The sequence below is a fragment of the Pseudonaja textilis genome, chromosome 2 (assembly GCF_049901715.1).
Source record: "Pseudonaja textilis isolate UNSWEBS1 chromosome 2, rPseTex1.2, whole genome shotgun sequence".
NCBI classification, from domain to species: Eukaryota; Metazoa; Chordata; class Lepidosauria; order Squamata; family Elapidae; genus Pseudonaja; species Pseudonaja textilis.
Window position 1 is genome coordinate 255086992 of NC_141991.1, and position 21560 is coordinate 255108551.

General features: G+C 44.0%; 1 protein-coding gene across 1 annotated transcript in view; it reads left to right on the forward strand.

Moving 5' to 3' along the window:
• Nucleotides 1–21560, forward strand: part of DNAI1 (dynein axonemal intermediate chain 1) — a 127693-nt gene that overhangs the window by 35939 nt on the left and 70194 nt on the right. Inside the window, exons 6-10 of the mRNA XM_087923229.1 lie at nucleotides 1141–1268; nucleotides 2687–2803; nucleotides 6518–6577; nucleotides 8955–9089; nucleotides 17912–18005. Coding sequence (XP_087779355.1) covers nucleotides 1141–1268; nucleotides 2687–2803; nucleotides 6518–6577; nucleotides 8955–9089; nucleotides 17912–18005 — 534 coding nt within the window. The remainder of the gene's footprint in view (nucleotides 1–1140; nucleotides 1269–2686; nucleotides 2804–6517; nucleotides 6578–8954; nucleotides 9090–17911; nucleotides 18006–21560) is intronic.

Genomic DNA, 21560 nt, shown 5'->3' on the forward strand with positions numbered 1-21560 from the left:
TTCTGAATCTGGGAAATTAGGCGCGCAAATCCCATATACAAAGGGATGGAAATCTTCCCACGCCCAACAGTTCAAATGGTTCTTCCAATTAAAAGTTGTGAATATGATCACGTGGGCATCTTCAGGTGGTGATGAGGCCTCTGTCCGTTGACCTTGGCCTAGTTTGATAAAGGTTTGCAGCCGCGCAGAGAAAAGAAAGCTAAGCGAGAAATAGAAACCTAAGAGCAGGAATTTATACTCCCCCTTCTCCTCATTTACACAACACAAGAATGTAGCACCTCCAGCGCGCTTCCCAGACGTTACTCCCTCCTCCCCCCGTTACTTATGGCAGCCAAAGATGCGAAGCAATAGTAGAAGATCTTGAAGGCTGACACTAGTTTTCCACTGATGTGATGTTTGCCCCGTGTAGAATCGGTTGCAATGGTGACGGTGGGTTTTGTCAATTAGATTGTTTCTTTTATCCTTTCTTTCATAAAGGCTTTCCGGCTAGAAAATTGAGTCCTTACCCCAACTTTAAATACCTCCAGGCAATCCTTGACTTACGCCCACAACGGGATCCAAAATTCCTATCGTTAAGTGAGCTTTGCCCCATTTTACGACCGTGCTGGCCACGGTTGTTAAGGGAACTACTTCAGCCATTCAGCTGGTCACACGGTCGTAAAGTTGAATTCGGCTTCCCCATTGACGTTTGCTCGTCGGCGGGTCGCTAAAAGGGGAATCCTAAATAAGTCATAAATACGAGCCCTTTGCCAAAGCGGCCGTGCTGGATGCTTGCAACGGTCATCAATGTGAAAGAAACAGGCCCCGTGCAACGGTAAAGGAATAAGTAAATACATACGCCGAAAAATGTCAGGACACGCAAAAGATGTCTCGATGTGTGTTAATAATGTATAAAGTTTTGTTTTATGTGTTTTAAAATTCGGAAACTTAATAAAATTTATGTTTTTTAAGAAAAAGAAAGAAAGAAATGGACCCCAGTTCCTTTTTTATTTTCAGTGTCGTTATAACTTATTGCGAACGGTCGTAAGTCAAGCGCTACCTATATTGCTACCGGTGGGGAGGAAGTATTCTGCGGGGACCTCTGAAATAAATTGGTTTCTTCATTTCTTTTTCCCTTCCCTTCTCCCGTTTTGTTCTTAGTGGCGGGCCCGATTTCGTCCCTGGTTCTGGACTTCGATGCCTTGGACGCAGAATTGAAAGAAGCCGAAGCCGAAGGAGGTGAAGAAGAGGAAGTGGAAGTGGTCATAGGAGAGAAACAAGAATCGCCGGTAAGGCTTCCGAGCAACCCTCTCATTACTGGTGGTCAATTAACAGAGTGGGAAGGGACCTTGGAGGTCATCTAGTCCAACCCCCGCTCAAACAAGAAGCCCTATGACATCTTGGACTATGATTGTCCCGTCTCTTCTTGAAAGCCTCCAGGGATGAAGCTCCCACAACTTCCGAGGGCAACTTCTGTTCCATGGATTGATTGTTCTCCCTGTCAGAAAGTTTCTCCTTATTTCCAGGTTGAATCTCTCCTTGGTCAGTTTCCCATCCATTGTTCCTTGTCTGGACTTCCTCCTTCCTTTCCTCACTCACATTTCCTTCCTCCCTTCCTTACACCCTCCCTCCCATGTCTTACCTTCCTCCCTCCCTCACTTCCTTCCTTTCCTCCATCCCATCTCCCCTCCCTACCTCTCTCCTTCCTTCCTTCCTTCCTTCCTTCCTTCCTTCCTTCCTTCCTTTTCTTTCTTTCTTTCTTTCTTTCTTTCTTTCTTTCTTTCTTTCTTTCTTTCTTTCTTTCTTTCCTTCCTTCCTTCCTTCCTCCCTCCCTCTCCCTCCCTCCCTCCCATGTCTTACCTTCCTCCCTCACTCACTTCCTTCCTTTCCTCCATCCCATCTCCTCCCTACCTCTCTCCCTTCTTTCTTTCTTTCTTTCTTTCTTTCTTTCTTTCTTTCTTTCTTTCTTTCTTTCTTTCTTTCTTTCTTTCCTTCCTTCCTTCCTTCCTTCCTTCCTTCCTTCTTCCCTCCCTCCCTCCCTCCCTCCCTCCCATGTCTTACCTCCCTCCCTCAGCTCCTTTCCTTCCTTCCTTCCTTCCTTCCTTCCTTCCTTCCTTCCTTCCTTCCTTCATACAGAGATTAACAGAGTTGGAAGGGACCTTGTAGGTCATCTATTCCAATCCCCCACATAAGTTGGCTGTCTGGTCATCTGGAAGGAAGGAAGGAAGGAAGGAAGGGAGGGAGGGAGGGAGGGAGGGAGATGGGAAGGAGGAAGGGAAGGAGGCAAGGAGGGAGGGAGGGAAGAGATGGGAGGATGGAAGTAAGGAAGGAAGGAAGGAAATGGAAGTGAGGATGGGAAGGAGAAAGTCCAGACAAGGAATAATGGATGGAAACAGAATAAGGAGAGATTCAACCTGGAAATAAGGAGGAATTTTCAGACAGTGAGAACAATCCACCCACGGAACAGAAGTTGCCTTCAGAAGTTGTAGGAGCTTCATCCCTGGAGGCTTTCAAGAAGAGACTGGACTGCCCTCTGTCAGAAATGGTGTAGGGTCTCCCGCTTGGGCAGGGGGTTGGACTAGATGACCTCCAAGGCCCCTTCCAACTTTGTCATTCTGTTAATCTGTTCCCCTGCCCTTCGGTAAGATGGAATCCTTGCTAGTTTTCAGCTCTGCCTCCTTTCCTCCTCTTCTTCTTCCTCCAACAGGAAGTCCAGCTCGAGAAAGAATACGAAATCCATCCACGACCCGCGCAAGAGCGGAAGCTGACCAACCAGTTTAATTTCAGCGAAAGAGCCTCCCAGACCTTCAACAACCCCGTGCGGGTAGGAATCCTTGCTTCCCTTTGGTCCCCTTTCCGGGACGCTTGCAAGCAGGGTGCAGGTAGTCCTCGCCTTTCCACCGCCGTTGAGCCCCAAAGTTCCATTGCTAAGCAAGACAGTTGTTAAGTGAGCGTTGGCACCATTTTATGACCTTTCTTGCCACAAGTCGTTAAATGAATCCCTCTGCTTGTTAAGCTTAGTCATACAGTTGTTAAGTGAATCTGGCTTCCCTTTGCTTGCCAGAAGGTCGTCAAAGGACCCTTTGACCCCCCTCCCCCGCCCCAGATATTGCACATGTCAACATGGCTGGGATGCAAATATTTTTACAACCAGTTCTGTGGGCGTGGCTAGGTGGGCATGGCTAGGTGGGTGTGGCCATGTGACTGGTTGGGTGTGGCTTCTCCTCCTCCTCTTCTTCTTCTCCTTCTTCCTCTTCTTCTCCTTCTCTTCCTCCATCTTCTCCTTTTCTCCTTCTTTCTTCTTCTTCTTCCTCTTCTTCACCTTCTCCTCCTTCTTCTTTTCTCCTTCTCCTTCTTCCTCTCCTCCTCCTCTTCCTCCTTCTTTTTCATCTTCTTCTCCTTCTTTTCCTCCTCTTTTCCTCCTCCTCCTCCTTCTCCTTTTTCCTCTTCTTCTCCTTCTCCTCCCTCCTCTTTTGCAGCACACCCCCCCTCTCCGTTTTTGACCTCCTGGGCCTCAGGGATGCCTCCTGGGAGGGGGCATTTTTGCTCCCAGGAACTTTCCCCGAGGCCCAGGAAGCCAAAAACAGAGCGGGGGCGGGTGGGGGTTCACATAACACCCCCACACACACATTTCCTGGACCTCAGGGAAGCTTCCTGGGCAAAGCAATAAGGAAGTGAGGGGAATCCCAGCAGAGAGCTGATCATCAGAACAGCTGATTGTCAGGAGGAAGAAAGAAAGAAAGAAAGAAAGAAAGAAAGAAAGAAAGAAAGAAAGAAAGAAAGACCTTAAGGAATGGCCGGGCGGGGGCGAATGCAGTCAGTGAACCTGCACATGCGCCATAAGGACTGACTGGGTGGGGAGGGGGGGGGGAGGGAGGGGAGGGAGGAACGGGGCCAGTCAGGAGCGCAATTTGCTGGTTCTCCAAACTGCGCAGCATTGTAACAACCGGTTCTATAGAACCAGTCTGAACCAGTAGAATCCCCCCGCCTGCATGTCAGAAAGACATGCCGCTTCCCGGATTCCTGCGCATCCGAGATGATAAGAAACCGGAGGAGGCCACTAGCAGTGCTCAGGTGGCTGAACTTTACCGGAAGCAGAAGCCGATCCAAAATCAACCGTCATTGGAAAAGGATGATGATTTCGGTTAATAATAAAGTTGATCTAATGGAAGGGAGGGTGGGGGTTGGCATGAAGTCATAGCCCTGAACGTGACTGATTTTTGTATTAAGTTTGGAGTGGAGAGTAAAACTTGGCGATATTGGTTAGAGCTTTTGGTTTCTGAAAGTAGTTCGTTTCCCAGCTGAATGAAATTTTCTGTGATCAGATATGAAGTTGGTGAAAGGGTATAAATAAACATTGATATTTAAAAAAAAGAAAACGAAAAAGAAATACAGGCCAGTTGCCCAGTGCCCCAATTTTGATCACGTGACTACAAGGAAGCTGCAATGACTCGTGTGCACGACAGTCATAAATTGCTTTTTCAATCCTGGTACAACTTTGAACGGTGACTAAACAAACGGTTGTAAGTCAAGGATTACCTGGTAGGATTCCAAAAAAATTTACTACTGGTTTGTGGGGGTGGCTTGGTGGGTATGGAGTGGCTTGGCGGGCGTGGCAGGGGAAGGATACTGGAAAATCCCCCTTCCCTCCCCACCCCACTAACCTGCTTTCCAGCTCCATTCTCCCATGCAGGGCAACCAAAGAAGACCCAGCCGATCAGCTGGGACTCAATGGGAGGCAGAGAAGAGATAGGGGAAGGGCCAGTCAGAGGCGGGATTGGCCGGTTCTCCGAACTACTCAAAATTTCTGCTACCGGTTCTCCAGAACTGGTCAGAACCTGCTGAAACCAGCTCTGGTATTCCCCATTGTGGCCATCCCAGGCAGAATGGGATAACTCACCAGGACCAACTTGCCACGGCCAACTCACTGAGGCCAAGGCCAAATCGCCACAGGACAATGTGCTGCCTGTGGGACAATTCAACCATTTGATTTCATTACTTAAAATAATCGAACCGCCATTTTAATTTTTGTCCTTCACATTTCATTTGGTCCTTCCTTTGGCATCTTTTCTTTCAGAATCCTGTTCCGCTATTTCTTCGAGATTAGTGTAACTCTTGTCTCATGGCGAGGTCGGTTGGCCGTGGCAAATTAGCCTGTGGCAGGTTGGTCATGGTGGGTTGGCAGTGGCAAGCTGTCATAGATCGACCCGAGGAACCCAACAGACTTAACTGTGCAGGTGCTTGAATGCTGGGTTGGAATTCTTGACGAACTTCTTTCTCACCCCTGACCCATCCTGAGACCCTCCCTTGGCACACCCACACCTGAAGCCCTTACAAACAGGAGAACACCTAACATTAGGCTAACATTAACAATTAAAGAGAAGGAACAAACTTTATTATACGATATGGGAATTATTTTATCAGTGGCTTGGGGAATAAAATATGGAAGTTAGAAATTAAAGCAGACTAGTGAAAAATAATAAACATGTGAAAAGAATTAAAAATGTTCAGATGGGGAATGTTATAAGAATTATGTCAGAGCTTTTGCAGCATGATTATTTTTATGAGACAACCCAGGAGCAAAACGCAGCACACACTTAGACATTTAATGGTGGTTTGTATACAACAGTTATATACAGAAATATATGTGGTGGGCAAAATACCTGACAAGCAGTCAATCTTCTTCTTAACTCTACACGGAGAACTCTGCAATGGTTACAGGACAAAAGGAGAGAGAAAATGCCCTCTAGTTGCTGTCTTATATAAACACCTCTTAAAGGGGTAGAACTCATCCTCAGTCTTAAAGAGGCAGTACTAATGCTGATTCATCTTGATTGCATCAGCCTTATATTGCATCAGCTTCACTGCTGGTCGGCTCTTAAATCCCAAGACTTTAACAAATTAGATATACTATGTATATATTAGTATTAAGTAAGAATAGAGTATTAACATCGAGCAATGAATATGTATAAACTGTCATTGTTATTGCACAAGATATTTGTACCCAAACGACACACTGTTTAAATGGAAGATGGATTGTTTGTATAAAATAAAATAAAAAAATTTACCAAAAAACCCCCACAAAAAAAAGAAGAACACCGATCCTGACATACCCTAAGCTTCACTGAATATATTACTTGATTGCAGGAAATACGACTTCAGCCACAGAGTGGTCAATGTCTGGAATCCTCTACCTGACTCTGTGGTTTCTTCCCCAAACCCCAAAAACTTGAACCTTAGACTGTCTACTATTGACCTCACCCCTTTCCTAAGAGGTCTGTAGGGGGTGTGCATAAGCGCACCAAAGTGCCTACCATCCCTGTCCTATTGTTTCTTTTATTTATTTGTTTTATTTTTCTTATATGTATCCATGCATTCATAACTATGTTTTTTTACTTATACCTATTATCTTGTAAGCAATTGACAAATCAAAATAAATAAATAAATAAATATATTACCTAGCCTGGTAACGAAACATTCGGAAACCAACCCACGAATTTGGAGAATGAACCTGTACCCTCCAACTTCTTTCTTCCAGGACAGGGCCTGCCAGATGGAGCCCCCGCCCAGAGCAACTTTCTCGGACACTGCTAACCAGGTAACGGCTCCTTTCTTTCTTGTGGGTCTTCCAGGGCACCTGCACAGGCCGTCCAGCTTCCTGTCAAGGGAGGGAGAGAATACAATCCTAGGTGGCATTGCCAGAGAGACAGAATCACGATCGCGTGAAGTGTTAAGTACCACTTTATAATGCCCTGGTAAGGCCACACTTGGGATACCGCGTCCGGTTTAGGTTGCCACGATGTAAAAAAAAAAGATGTCGAGACTCTAGAATGAGGGCAGAGAAGAGCAACAAAGGGGATTAGGAGGCTGGAGGATGAAACATGCAATGAATGGTTGCAGGAACTGGATATGTCTGGTTTAATGAAAAGAAGGACTAGGGGTGACACGATCGCAGTCTTCCAATATCTCAGGGGCTGCCCCAAAGAAGAAGGGGGTCAAGCTATTCTACAAAGAACCTGAAGGTAGGATAAGAAGCAACGGATGGAAACCAATCAAGGAGAGAAACAACCTAGAATTAAGGAGAACTTCCTGACAGCGAGGACAATTAACCAGGGGAACTGCTTGTCACCAGAAGTTGTGGGTGTTAGGAATAACAAGGTTACCTAACGTAGTTTGGGTAAAATAATATATATAAACTATGATAGTAAGTTTAAGTGTGTGTCACTTTAAACTGCAAAGCATGTAATTTTGGGTGCGGTTGTGAACCACCATAAGAGGGAGCAAGAGAACCTGACGATTGCTGACGATTCCTGATGATTGCTAGTTTGATGGATTGATGGTTTGTTAACCACGTGTTTTCCCTACTGCTGAGTTGCTGAACGCTGAAGGAAGAAAGGAGGTTTGACTTCTTCATATCTCTACTGTGAGGAGATATATTAGTGGACTGATATTTGTAAGTTTACTGACCTCTTTTTCGACACTGGACTTTGCAACTGAATAATCCCCAGATGGACTGAACTAGTGAATGATATATGGACTGTTTTGACTATGCTAAAACCCTTACTGGAATAAACTATTTAACTAGCACAGTGTATCTGTTTTACTGAGTGTAAGCTACAAAAACGTCTATCTCACATATTTTGCCTGCCTGCCTGACTGCCCTTCAGATTCTGCTAGGGTGTATCCCTAACAGTGGGTACTCCATCGTCGGAAGTTTTTAAGAAGAGATTGGACAGCCATTTGCCTGAAATGGTATAGAAATATGATTAGGGTACATATAAAGAATATGAAGAACAGTTGCAGGGAGTTGAGTATGTCTAGTCTAATGAACAGAAGGACTAGGGGAGACATGATAGCAGTCTTCCAGTATTTGAGGGGCTGCCCCAAAGAAGAGGGAGTCAAGCTATTCTCCAACACACCAGAAGGACATGAAGCAACAGATAGAAACTAGCTAATGAGAGAAGTAACCTGAAACTCAGAAGAAATTTCCTGACAGTGAGAACCATTAACCAGTGGAAGGCCTGCCTTCCAGAAGTTGTGGGGGCTCCAATACGGGAGACTTTTAGGAAAAGAATGGACAGCCCTTTGTCTGAATTGGTACAGGGTCTCCTGCCCGAAAAGGGGTTGGACTAGAAGACCTCCACGGTGCCTTCCAACTGTTATTCTATTAATCAGTACAGTGCCTTGCCTCCAGACGTTGTGGGTGCTCCATTGCTGAAGGTTCGAGAAGAGATTACACAACCAGTTGTGTCTCCTGCATTTGTTCCGTGCAACCAAGCACAATCCCTCAGCAATCTGACTTCGAAATCTTGTGAAGTTTGTCTGAACGGTTTCGAACGTTGAGATGCTAGGAAAAACACCCTCTGCGTCCTTTTGCAATGTAACCCCCATGGAATTAAAGTTTTACTTAATGTTATTGTTCCTCCTTTTTTCGTTTGCCTGGCAGGATCTTAACTCTTCCTCACTGTTCTTCGTTATAAGCCCTTCTGAAATTTTCTTACGCCACATTAAAGGGTCTTGAGCTTTGCCGCCACATTCTACCTTTCTATCGTCTTGGCTTTTTCCTTCCCTCCTTTCCTAAACCTCCTTTCTTGTTTGCTGCAGCTCTTTCTTGCTTGGCCTCTCAGCCCGGTCTTCTTCCTACCCTTCATCCTGTTTTGATGCCTGTTCGGGATTCAAATTTTGCAAACCTACTTTGCGCTCAGGTACAGTTGCACAGCAGGAATCGGCATGTCTCTAATTTTGGTTGAGTTGTTTTCCACGCTCGCTTGGCTATTTTCTTGAAGATTGCGTGGGGACTAAAATTTTTTTCCTCCAAATTTGGCAACTGTAAGAGGTGTGGACTTCAACTCCCAGAGGTCCAAACCTCTTACAGCTGCCAAATTTGAAAAAAAAAAACACCGGACTAACTTAACCAAGAAAATCACCTCCTACCTCTGTGAATCTACGACCGACTCACTCTTTCTTCCTCTTAGTGGAACATCTACGATGCTTATGTGGAAGAACTTCAAAAGCTGGAAAAGTCCAAGGAGAAAGAAAAACAGAAAGCCCCTGTGACTAAGAAAGAAGACAAGATGATGGGAAGGAAATTAACCTCTCTGGAATCACAGGTGCTGTTGCAACTTTCTGTGTTGTGTTGTGTTGTGTGTGCTTTAATTCCAGTCTCTCTGGAGGCCATCTCCTTATCTCCACCTTTCATTAGCCAACGGACCTGTTGTGGCCTGCAGGCAGCTAGCAGAGATGGCCGCAAAGTCACACAGTCAGGAGGTTGGGAAGGAACCTGGGCCAGTCCTGGAGGCTGAGGAAGGCTCTGCGTCAGAGGCAGAGATGGGGCCAGGGCAGCCTAGCAGTTGTCAGCTGCCTTCTGGTAATGAATCCCAAACAATCCCTCGAGATAAGCACCCACCTTTCTCTCCTTTGAATTGCTGCCAACAGCTAAAGTGCCAAATGAACTATAAAAAAACCAAAGTCCACACAGAGCTTCAAGGACTAATCCGAAACGATCGAATGACTTTGCTGCCTGCAAAGGTTTCTTTACCTTTGCACTTCCTTTATCCCTTGTGGGAGGGCCAATCACCTCCCAGCCTTACTCCTGAGTCACCCCTTTTGTCTCGGCTGCTCTCGCCTTCTAGCAGCTCTGCGCACACGCGCACTGGAAACAGGCTCCCCCTGTTCCTCTGCCTCACTGCTGCCAGACTCCAGAGGCTTTGGAGGCAGCACCCCACTCCCAGATGGTTCCGGTCCCATCTCTGCGTTGGATGCAGGACCCTCGTCCGAGTCCTCTCCAGACTCCTGGACTGGTCCCCGTTCTTCCCCACTGTCCGATTCTGCTGCCATCTGCACCGGAACCACAACAACTGAGACCTTAGAAAAAGTGCAGAGAAGGGTGACAAAGATGATTAGGGTAGGTAGGTAGATAGGTAGGTGGATGGATGGATGGATCGTGTCAGAGTGCACACAATTTGACTATCAACCCAGGAACAAATACAGCAAACAGAGGTTTGTATTTAAATAGTAAAGAATATATACATACATATACTTTAGTCAGTCCTCAAACAAACTGCAACTAACAAATTACAGCACAGAAGCACACACACATACAAACACAAATATATACACACACACACACACACACAAAGAGAGAGATACACCCAAACAGGGCCTCTTCTTATTTCAAGCTCTTAAAGTGATATCAGCCCCAAAAGCTTGCTGACTCATTCCCAGCATTATACCATTGTAACAGCTGGTCAGCTCTTAAATCAATTAAACTCTGACAAATAGCTAACTAGAGGTTTGCAGATAGGAGGAGAGGAAGGGGAGGAGGAAGGAGGACGGAGGTTCCTGGTGCTCTCTGAGCTCCGTGGTTTGCTTACAGACGTTTCATTACCCAGTTAAGTAACAATATCAGTACTACAATAGTGGGGAGTTTGTGAAGAGGAGGAGGAGGAGGAGGAGGACGGTGGAGTTCTTGGTGCTCTCTGAGCTGGGTGGTTTGCTTACAGACGTTTCATTACCCAACTAGGTAGCATCATCAGTGCTAGAAGGGAGTGGAGTTTGCCCTCTTTGATATACAAGTGGCTTGACCTATCAGTGTTGGTTGGGGAGTTCTTGGTGGGGCCTTAATTAGGCTGATTTCTACTGTCTGTGTGTCTGAGCTCCCTGATTGGATTATTGTTTGCTTCTTGATCATTGGTCTAGTGTTAATCTTGACGTTAGTCTCTGCTTATCTAGGTGTTTATTGCCGCCGAGAAGGATTTTCCCCCCCCCCTTTACTGTCTCTTTTGAATGGTGTGTAAACATTGTTCATCTCTATGGGCCTGTTGATGGCTTATTGTTGTGAATGCTAGACTTCCAGAAATTCTCTCGTGCAGCGTTTCATCTTTTAGAGCCAGTGATACCATCCCAAGTGCCCAGTCCTGATGAGCACGAAGATTTACCAGAAAGACTCACCTCCCTGTGGGGACTATAGTACTATTAAAGAGGCCCATTTACAGATAGCTCTTGACTTACAACCTCAACCCAAGATGGCTGGGAATTGAATAGAATATGACTTAGTAATAGAATAGAATATAGAATAGAATATAGAATAGAACAGAATAGAGAATAGAATAGAACAGAATATAGAATAGAATAGAATAGAATATAGAATAGAATATAGAATAGAATATAGAATAGAAAAGAATATAGAATAGAATGTGACAGTAATAGAATAGAATATAGAATAGAACATAGAATAGAATATAGAATAGAAAAGAATATAGAATAGAATGTGACAGTAATAGAATAGAATATAGAATAGAACATAGAATAGAATATGACTTAGTAATAGAATAGAATATAGAATAGAATATAGAATAGAATATAGAATAGAACAGAATATAGAATAGAATAGAATATAGAATAGAATAGAATATAGAATAGAATATAGAATAGAATAGAATACAATAGAATATAGAATAGAATGTGACAGTAATAGAATAGAATATAGAATAGAACATAGAATCGAATCGAATAGAATAGAATAGAATAGAATATGACTTAGTAATAGAATAGAATATAGAATAGAATATAGAATAGAACAGAATATAGAATAGACTAGAGCAAATAGAAGAATAGAATAGAATAATAATTTTATTGTCACTTTGATTGTACACTAATTATCATACATTAAAATGAAATTTCGTTGCCTACGGCTCTCAAAGGGTCACCACCTTCAATATACACTACATGGACATGACAAAATAAAATAAAAGAATAAATAAATACAACATTATGCATATACCCACACATATTATACGGCACAGACAAACGATGCCATCTAGTGCGGATGTATCCGTGTACACGGGGAGCAAAACGAATCTTGTGAGTTTACCAGGTACAGACGGCCTAAGGAACAAAGCCCTTACCAAATCTGGTAATCCTGCTAGGGCCACCAGACTCTAGGATTATCAGATTTAACTGTGGTTTGTTTAATATAAATTAGCACCAGAGTTAGTCGAGTCTGTGCGGGACACTAAACCAAATGTGAGGAAATCCCACGACGGCTGCCCTTGATGGAACCCAGTGGGTGGCGACGATGAGACGATCGATTTAAGCCTATTAACTGATTTTTATTTTCTTTTCCCGGAAAGAAAATGGATGGAAAGGAAAAAAGGAGCTGACTGCTGATTTAATTAGACTGACAATGCAGGGGCTAATGATGGATTAAGCCCCAAGCCCTCGCTCCGCTTGTGTTCTTCACACTGCTGGGCAGAAAAGCAGCTCCCTGTATCCGTGCGAAGCCTGAGACTTCGCTGCTGAAGTATAACCCCGCTATTTGGCTGGTCCTTGATTTACAAATAGTTCGTTTAGTGACTGTTCCAAGTTACAACATCATTGAAAAAAAGGGACTTACGGCCATTTCCCCTCCCCCATCTTTAAAGCGTTTTCTTTGATTATAGAATAAAATACAAAATACAAGCGCAAATAGGAAGCCACATTGGATTAGGGTTAGAGTTTGGGTTAGAAAAAGCATTGACTTACCCTACTCCCCCTGCTGCAGTAGAATAAAGCATTAACATCAAAGCACAGCCGTTTTACTTTTCCATAATAATCTAATCTAGCCATTTACAGATCCATATCCAGATTAGCAGAGTGTGATGGCCCGTAATCTCTCAAAATAACCCCAAACTGCAAGAACAAACTTGAAGAGAGGTATTAAGCAAGCTAAGGCCGAATATAAGAGGAGAATTGAAGTCTGCTTTCTCAGTAATAACATGAGGAAGGTTTGGCAGGGGGGTTCAGCAACTAACGAACTCTAAAGCAAAAAAGGTCTCTTTGGATGGTAGTGCGGCGGTGGTTGAGGAGTTGAACCATTTTTTTGCTCGATTTGAGATCCATCAAACTGAAACGGTCCCTTTGCTATCATTTACTCAGCAGAGCCTCCCCTTCATTGTGGATGAGCAGATTGGGTGTCACCACTGTCCTGGTGAAGTTCCCTTTCCACACAAGCAAGCAAGCAAGCAAGCAACTCCTCCTCCCCCTCTCTGTAACCTCCATTCTCTTCTAGCACTGATGATGTTACCTAGTTAGGAAACTAAACATCTGCAAGAAAACAACCAAGTTTAGATAGCACCAAGGATCCCACTGCTATTCTCCTTCTCCTCCTCCTCCTCCTCCTCCTCCTCCTCTTATAACCTCCATTCTCTTCTAGCACTGATGATGTTACCTAGTTAGGAAACTAAACATTTGCAAGAAAACAACCAAGTTTAGATAGCACCAAGGATCCCACTGCTATTCTCCTTCTCCTCCTCCTCCTCCTCCTCCTCCTCCTCTTATAACCTCCATTCTCTTCTAGCACTGATGATGTTACCTAGTTAGGAAACTAAACATCTGCAAGAAAACAACCAAGTTTAGATAGCACCAAGGATCCCACTGCTATTCTCCTTCTCCTCCTCCTCCCTCCTCCTCCTCCTCCTCCTCTTATAACCTCCATTCTCTTCTAGCACTGATGATGTTACCTAGTTAGGAAACTAAACATCTGCAAGAAAACAACCAAGCTTAGATAGCACCAAGGATCCACTGCTATTCCTCCTCCTCCTCCTCCTCCCTCCTCCTCCTCCTCCTCCTCCTCCTCCTCCTCTTATAACCTCCATTCTCTTCTAGCACTGATGATGTTACCTAGTTAGGAAACTAAACATCTGCAAGAAAACAACCAAGTTTAGATAGCACCAAGGATCCCACTGCTATTCTCCTTCTCCTCCTCCTCCTCCTCCTCCTCCTCCTCTTATAACCTCCATTCTCTTCTAGCACTGATGATGTTACCTAGTTAGGAAACTAAACATCTGCAAGAAAACAACCAAGTTTAGATAGCACCAAGGATCCCACTGCTATTCTCCTTCTCCTCCTCCTCCTCCTCCTCCTCCTCCTCTTATAACCTCCATTCTCTTCTAGCACTGATGATGTTACCTAGTTAGGAAACTAAACATCTGCAAGAAAACAACCAAGTTTAGATAGCACCAAGGATCCCACTGCTATTCTCCTTCTCCTCCTCCTCCTCCTCCTCCTCCTCCTCTTATAACCTCCATTCTCTTCTAGCACTGATGATGTTACCTAGTTAGGAAACTAAACATCTGCAAAGAAAACAACCAAGTTTAGATAGCACCAAGGATCCCACTACTATTCTCCTCCTCCTCCTCCTCCTCCTCCTCCTCCTCCTCCTCCTCCTCCTCTCCTCTATAACCTCCATTCTCTTCTAGCACTGATGATGTTACCTAGCTAGGAAACTAAACATCTGCAAGAAAACAACCAAGTTTAGATAGCACCAAGGATCCCACTGCTATTCTCCTCCTCCTCCTCCCTCCTCCTCCTCCTCCTCCTCCTCCTCCTCCTCTTATAACCTCCATTCTCTTCTAGCACTGATGATGTTACCTAGTTAGGAAACTAAACATTTGCAAGAAAACAACCAAGTTTAGATAGCACCAAGGATCCCACTGCTATTCTCCTCCTCCTCCTCCTCCTCCTCCTCCTCTCCTCTATAACCTCCATTCTCTTCTAGCACTGATGATGTTACCTAGCTAGGAAACTAAACATCTTCAAGAAAACAACCAAGTTTAGATAGCACCAAGGATCCCACTGCTATTCTCCTCCTCCTCCTCCTCCTCCTCCTCCTCCTTCCTCCTCTTCTTGTAGATTTTGTTTACCCAAACTAAGTAACATCACTAGCACTGATGACCTTACCTAGCTTTTTTGAGCGGGGAGAATTAAAAAAAAAACCGTTTGCCTTTAGGATGTCGGAGCATTCAGCCATGCAATCCAATCCCTATTCGGGAAGGCTGAGAATAACCATTGCCCTTTCCCGGTGCTCCATTGGTGTGGATCAAAAAGCGTCAGCCCAATTTCTGGCTGTATCCCGTTCGTTCTGGGCGAACAGGCGGGTTTCATACCAGCGTTCCAGAGATCCTGCCTGGGGAACATTATTTGTGTCAGTATTTTATTTCTAAGTAATGAAAGATCTGCAAAACACGGATTATTTGTGGCAGGCACTCTGTAGCTCCGAGATAAACGTGTGTTTTCTTTTTTTTTTTCAAGGTGATTATCGCTAAATTGGGCCATGTAATAATAATAATAATAATAATAATAATAATAATAATAATAATATAGGAAATACTCTAAATGCTCTGATGGTCATTTGGAAAAATCCTTTCTTAGGGAACCCCTGGAAGCCAAGAGGAACAGATGTGCCCAATTTCAAGTTTGTAGGTTTTACAGTTCGGGAGATTGTGTGATGATGCGTGAGGAGTATTTCATGTGTGTGTGTGTGTGTGTGTGTGTGTGTGTGTATGTATGTATGTATATATATATATGTATATGTATATATATATGTATTTGTTTTCTGAGGTTCTCGTGGGTATTTGTATGTGGATCTTTGGTTGTTCGGGTTTTTCTCCGCGTAAGATTGGAAGTATCTAGGCAACGTTTCGATGAAGTCTCATTCATCATCTTCAGGCTCCTTTCTTCGGCTCTTGCTTCTCAGAGTGATGTGAGTGTCTCATCACTCTGAGAAGCAAGCAAGGACTAGAAGCCTGAAGATGATGAATAATTTCATCAGCGTTACTAGATACTTCCAATCTTATGCGAGAAAACCAACAACAAGATCCATATATAATATATGTATATATATATGTGTGTGTGTGTGTGTGTGTGTGTGTATCTTTGGTTATTTGGGTTTTCTCCCGCGTAAAATTGGAAGTATCTAGGCGACGTTTCGATGAAGTCTCATTCATCATCTTCAGGCTTGTGTCTTCGGCTCTGTGCTTCTCGGAGTAAGAAAGAGAGTAATATTCGGGAGAAAACCCGAATAACCAAAGATCCACATACAAATACCCGCGAAAACCTCAGAAAACATTGTATGTATGTATGTATGTATGTATGTATGTATGTATGTATGTATGCATGTATCAGTATTTGAGCTATATAACAGAGTTGATTGCATAAAGCCTCCCCAGGACATCATCGTTAGGGCAGGCTAAAAAATCTTGATTGCGATCCCAAATTAGCCTCTGCAAATCAGACTTAACCAATCTGTCAATGCGGTCACTGGTACTAATACATTTGCTAAACCGAAAACATCAGTCGCGTGTGGCCAGGTGTGCAAAACGGATGGCCCCTTATTAGGTGACACGTCTCTCTCCCAACAAAGATGGGGAGAAAATGGCCGAAGCGAGCCATCAATTCTAGCTGACAGCTTGATTGTAGCTCAGACATTTAAGTTCTCCGATATTTTGCCTAATTTCTTTTAGGACACTTGCGTATCCATTTTATTTTTAATTGGCCAATAGGATCCTGTACCCCACAGCGTATTTAGAAGAAGAATAGAATAATGACAAAGTTGGGAGGGACCTTGTAGGTCATCTAGTCCAACCCCCCCACCCAAGCAAGAGACCCTACACTATTTCTGACAAATGGCAATCCAATCTCTTCTTAAAAGCCTCCAGTGATGAAGCTACCACAACTTACAAGGGCAACTTCTGTTCCACGGGTTGATGGTTCTCACTGTCAGAAAGTTTCTCCTTATTTCCAGGTTGAATCTCTCTCCTTGTTCAGTTTCCATCCATTATTCCTTGTCTGGCCTTCGGGTGCTTTGGAGAATAGCTTGACCTCTTTCTCCTCTCTTGGGCAGCCCTTCAGATATTGGAAGGCTGCTCCCCTGTCCCCCCTGGTCCTTCCCTTCCCTAGACTAGCCAAGCCCAGTTCCTGCAACCGTTCATCATAGGTTTGAGCCTCCAGTCCTCTCATCTTCCTGGTTGCTCTTCTCTGCACTCTTTCTAGAGTCTCAACCTCTTTTTTTATAGTGTGGTCAACAAAACTGGATGCAGGACTCTAGGTATGGCCTTACTAAGGCTTTAGACAGTGGTATTAGCACCTCATATGATCTTGATTAAATCCCTCTGTTAATGCAATTTAGGATTACATTGACCGTACACAATTTTTGAAAAGCGGTAGACTATCTGAATTGTATTGCAAAGGTCATAGAAACAGTTGAGGACTGAAAGCTGCTATATATGTTATTGATTGGAAGCATGGGTTGCTGCTTTCCATTACAAAAAAAATTCTAGTTGTTGATCACAGAATTCATCCAAAGGGTCTCAGTTCTCATGTGGCTGCAGCAGCTCACCTCTAAAGTTCCTGGATTGTGTTGAGAAAGTTTCTTTATGGCTCGTCCGTCAAAGTATCAGCCTTTCTTCCAATCTGCACCAAAACTCTTTTAAGCTATTTATGGTTTGGGCTCAAGTACAAGATCCTTCTTCCCTAAGTTCTTTGCTCTGTCATCGAAGATAATATCTGTGGCTCAGAGTTGGACTCTGAGCTGGGTGGTTTTCCTTGCAGACGTTTCATGACCCAACTAGGTAACATGCAATGTGGAGGAGGAGGAGGAGGAGGAGGGGGAGGAGGAGGACGACAGTGGGGTGCTTGGTGCTCTCTGAGCTGGATTGTTTTTCTTGCAGACATTTCATGACCCAACTAGGTAACATCATCAATGCTAGAAGGGAGTGGGGTATGTGAAGAGGAGGATAATTTGAGCCTGGCTTACCTCCATTCCATTTAAAAAAAAATTGAAACAGTTTCTTGTATGTGCAATCGACAGACAATCTATTTTCTGGCAATATATATTAATATAAATACTTTTCCCCCATTAGCTTGTTCTTCTGTTGTCTGAATTAGGAGTTTTCAAAGACCTCCCGGTTTCGAGGGTAGACCAGGGTATTATTGTATGTTATCTGCCTTTGAATGCATTCCCCCAGTCAGTGCCTATTCTGGCTTACAGACTGATTTTAATCAAAATATTCAGCCTCCCCTTTTATTTTCCTTAGACTTGGTGTTTCATTATTGGGTCAGCAGCCCGCAAAGTGGAGCTCTGGCTGACTAAACAGATGTCCAATCAATCCTTCAGGTTGGCCTTCTCATCCTCTGCTGGACTCATTTGCACAAGATGAAAAACCCAGCAAAGCCGTGCACGCTTCCGAGCACAAGCACGGCCCTTCGATGTAGAGCGGAGCCCTGGGAATGCGATTGCCTCTTTCCAGCAGCGCTGCTGCTTTCCAACAACTTATCTCCCGTCTGAAAAGGTGGTTTGTAGCTGAGGTTTTAGAGGATGCAGAACAGAGCATAAGGGAGTCAGAAGGCACCTTGGAGGTCTTCTAGTCCAGCCTCTGCTCGAGCAAGAGACCCTATACCATTTCGGACAAAGGGCTATCCGGTCTCTTCTTAAAAGCTTGCCGTGAGGAAGAACCCCCAACTCCTGGAGGCAACTTCCATTCCATGGGTTAATTGTCCTCATTGTTAGGAAGTTTCTCCTTAATTCCAGGTTGTTCCTCTCTTTGATTAGTTTCTACCTGTTGTTTTTAGAATGGAATAGAATGGAATGGAATGGAATAGAATAGAATAGAATAGAATAGAATAGAATAGAATAGAATAGAATAGAATAGAATAGAATTCTTTATTGGCCAGGTGTGATCGGACACACAAGGAATTTGTCTTGGTGCAAATGCTCTCAGTATACATAAAAAGAAAAGATACATTCCTCAGAGTCAAGAACCATCAGATACAACACTTAATGATAGTCATAGGGTACAATAAGCAATCAAAACAGATTAATAGATGAAAGGAAGGAAGGAAGGAAGGAAGGATAGAATTCTTTATTGGCCAAGTGTGATTGGACACACAAGGAATTTGTCTTGGTGCAAATGCTCTCAGTGTACATAAAAATAAAAGATATATTTGTCAAGAATCATCAGGTACAATACTTAATGATAGTCAAAAGGATACAATAAGCCATCAAATCATACTAGGAAACTGTCCATATAAATCGTAAGGATACAAGCCACAAAGTTACAGTCCTACAGTCACAAATGGGAGGGGATGGGGGATTAGGAGTGATGAGAAGATAAATAGTAATTAGTAATGTAGACTCTGCAAATAGTTGGACAGTATTGAGGGAATTATTTGTTTAGCAGAGCGATGGCGTTCGGGAAAAAACTCTCCTCCTGTCTAGTTGTTCTGGTGTGCAGGGCTCTATCGCGTCATTTTGAGGGAAGGAGTTGAAACAGTTGATGTCCGGGATGTGAGGGGTCTGTAGATATTTTCACAGACCTTTTTTTGACTCATGCAGTATACAGGTCTTTAGATGCTATGGAGAATAGCAGGGCTCCTTCTTCTTTGGGGTAGCCCCTGTGAGATTGGAAGACTGCTATCATGTCATCCCTCGTCCTTCTTCTCATCAATTTAGACCTGCCTGATTCCAGCAACCGTCCTTCGTATTTTTTAGCCTCCAGCTCCCCGATCATATTCGTTGCTTTTCTCTTCACTCTTTCTAGAGAAGTTTTGGAGAATAAGTTGACCCCCTCTTCTTTGTGACCCCCTCTTCTTCTTCTCTTGGATGGGGCCCAGTATGTCAGAGCATTTGCAGCGTGACTGCTATTATGAGACAACCCAGGAGCAAAACGCAGCACACAGAGACTTAGACATTCAACAGTGGTTTGTATACAACAGTTATACGCAGACACATACATGGTAGGCAAAATACCTTAACAAGCGATCTTCTTCTTAACTCTACACGGAGAAACTGCCCTGAATACTGGCCACAAGGAGAGAGAACATGCCCTCTAATGGCTGCCTTTATATAAATGCCTCTTAAAGGGATAGAACCCATCCCCAGTCTTAAAGGAAAACACCCGTTGTATGCCGATTCATTCTCAATTGCGTCAGCCTTACAATTACATCAGACTTCCAGCGGCTGGCAACTATTACTTCTGCTGGTCAGAACTTAAATCTTAATACCTCAACACAGCGCTCGAGTCCATCGAGATCCTTTTGAATCTTGAGTCTCCGAGTTTTAAAATGTTCCCTATTCCCCCAGCTTGGGGGAATCAGTCTTATCCAGGTACACATTTGTTTGCATCGGAACAAAACCCGAGAGAGTGCGTTCGGCATAACTGCCAACAACCTCGCAGCAAAATGCAAAAGACTTTTTTTCCCAGGAGGCACAAAGTTTGCGCTTGGCAATCAGCCGGACACTTCTATTTAAAAGTAGATGCGTTTATTTGCTTGCTCTTAATCAGCGCTCCAATGCTGCCTTTCTAGTTAACGGAAGGAAGTTCTACCACATAACCGTTTCCATTTCCCATGGCAATTTAATTATGGATTATTATTATTATTATTTTTCACATGCTAAAACAGCATTTCTCAAAGCTCTCCTGATAGATGTGAGCTGACAGATGACTAAACTAAAACAATTTTTTTTTGTCTCTGTCTTTAAAAAAAGAAGAGGGGGGGATAGGAACAGTCCAGCATTCACCATGAGATTGCTATGAGATTGCTAGATTGCTCCAGAGATAATTCTGTAAAGACTCCGAGTTTTCTGTGGTTCATCCTCAGTGTGGAAGGTGAAAATGAAGAGTGGCAAGGTTTAAGCTCTGGGGTCCTTTATTGTCTGATGTTTTTATTAATGACCCGGATGTCTATTCTTGTCTTTTGGCTAAAATATACGAAGAACGGTTGCAGGAACTGGGCCTGGTTAATCTAGGGAGGAGAAGGACCAGGGGAGACAGGAGAGCAGCCTTCCAATATTTGAGGGGCTGCCCCAGAGAGGAGGAGGGGGTCAAGATGTTTTCCATGACACCCTAAGGCCAGAGAAGGAATAATGGATGGAAACTGAACAAGGAGAGATTCAACCTGGAAATAAGGAGAAACTTTCTGACAAGGAAAACCATCAACCTGTGGAACAGAAATTGCCTCCAGAAGTTGTGGCTGCTCCATCACTGGAGGTTTTTAAGAAGAGACCAGACAGCCATCTTATGTGGGGGGTTGGAATAGATGACCTACAAGGTCCCTTCCAACTCTGTTAATCTCTGTATCGGAAGGGAGGAAGGAAGGAAGGGAGGGAGGGAGGGAGGGAGGGAGGAAGGAAGGAAGGAAGGAAGGAAGGAAGGAAGGAAGGAAGGAAGGAAGGAAGGAAGGAAGGAAGAGAAGGAGGGAGATGGGAAGGAGGAAGAGAAGGAGGCAAGGAGCGAGGGAGGGAAGAAATGGGAGGGAGGATGGAAGGAAGGAAGGAAGGAAATGGAAGTGAGGATGGGAAGGAGGAAGTCCAGACAAGGAATAATGGATGGAAACCGATCAAGGAGAGATTCAACCTGGAAATAAGGAGGAATTTTCTGACAATTGAGAATAATCAACCCATGGAACAGAAGTTGCCCTCGGAAGTTGTGGGAGCTTCATCCCTGGAGGCTTTCAAGAAGAGACTGGACTCTCATCTGTCAGAAATGGTGTAGGGTCTCCTGCTTGGGCAGAGGGGAGTTGGACTAGATGGCCTACAAGGTCCCTTCCAACTCTGTTAATCTGAATGTATCTATGAATGGCTGATTTGTCAAGGTGCCAGGCTTCTAGACATTCCTTGCCATTTTTGGACTTGGCCCGGTCTAGAATTGTCACATTTTCCCAATTAAAACTATGATTAAATCTGTCTGCCTGTTGTGAAATTAAAGAATATTCATCCCGTTGGCGGTTCATGGATGCGTTCCGCCTGTTTGTCCCATGTTGTGGTT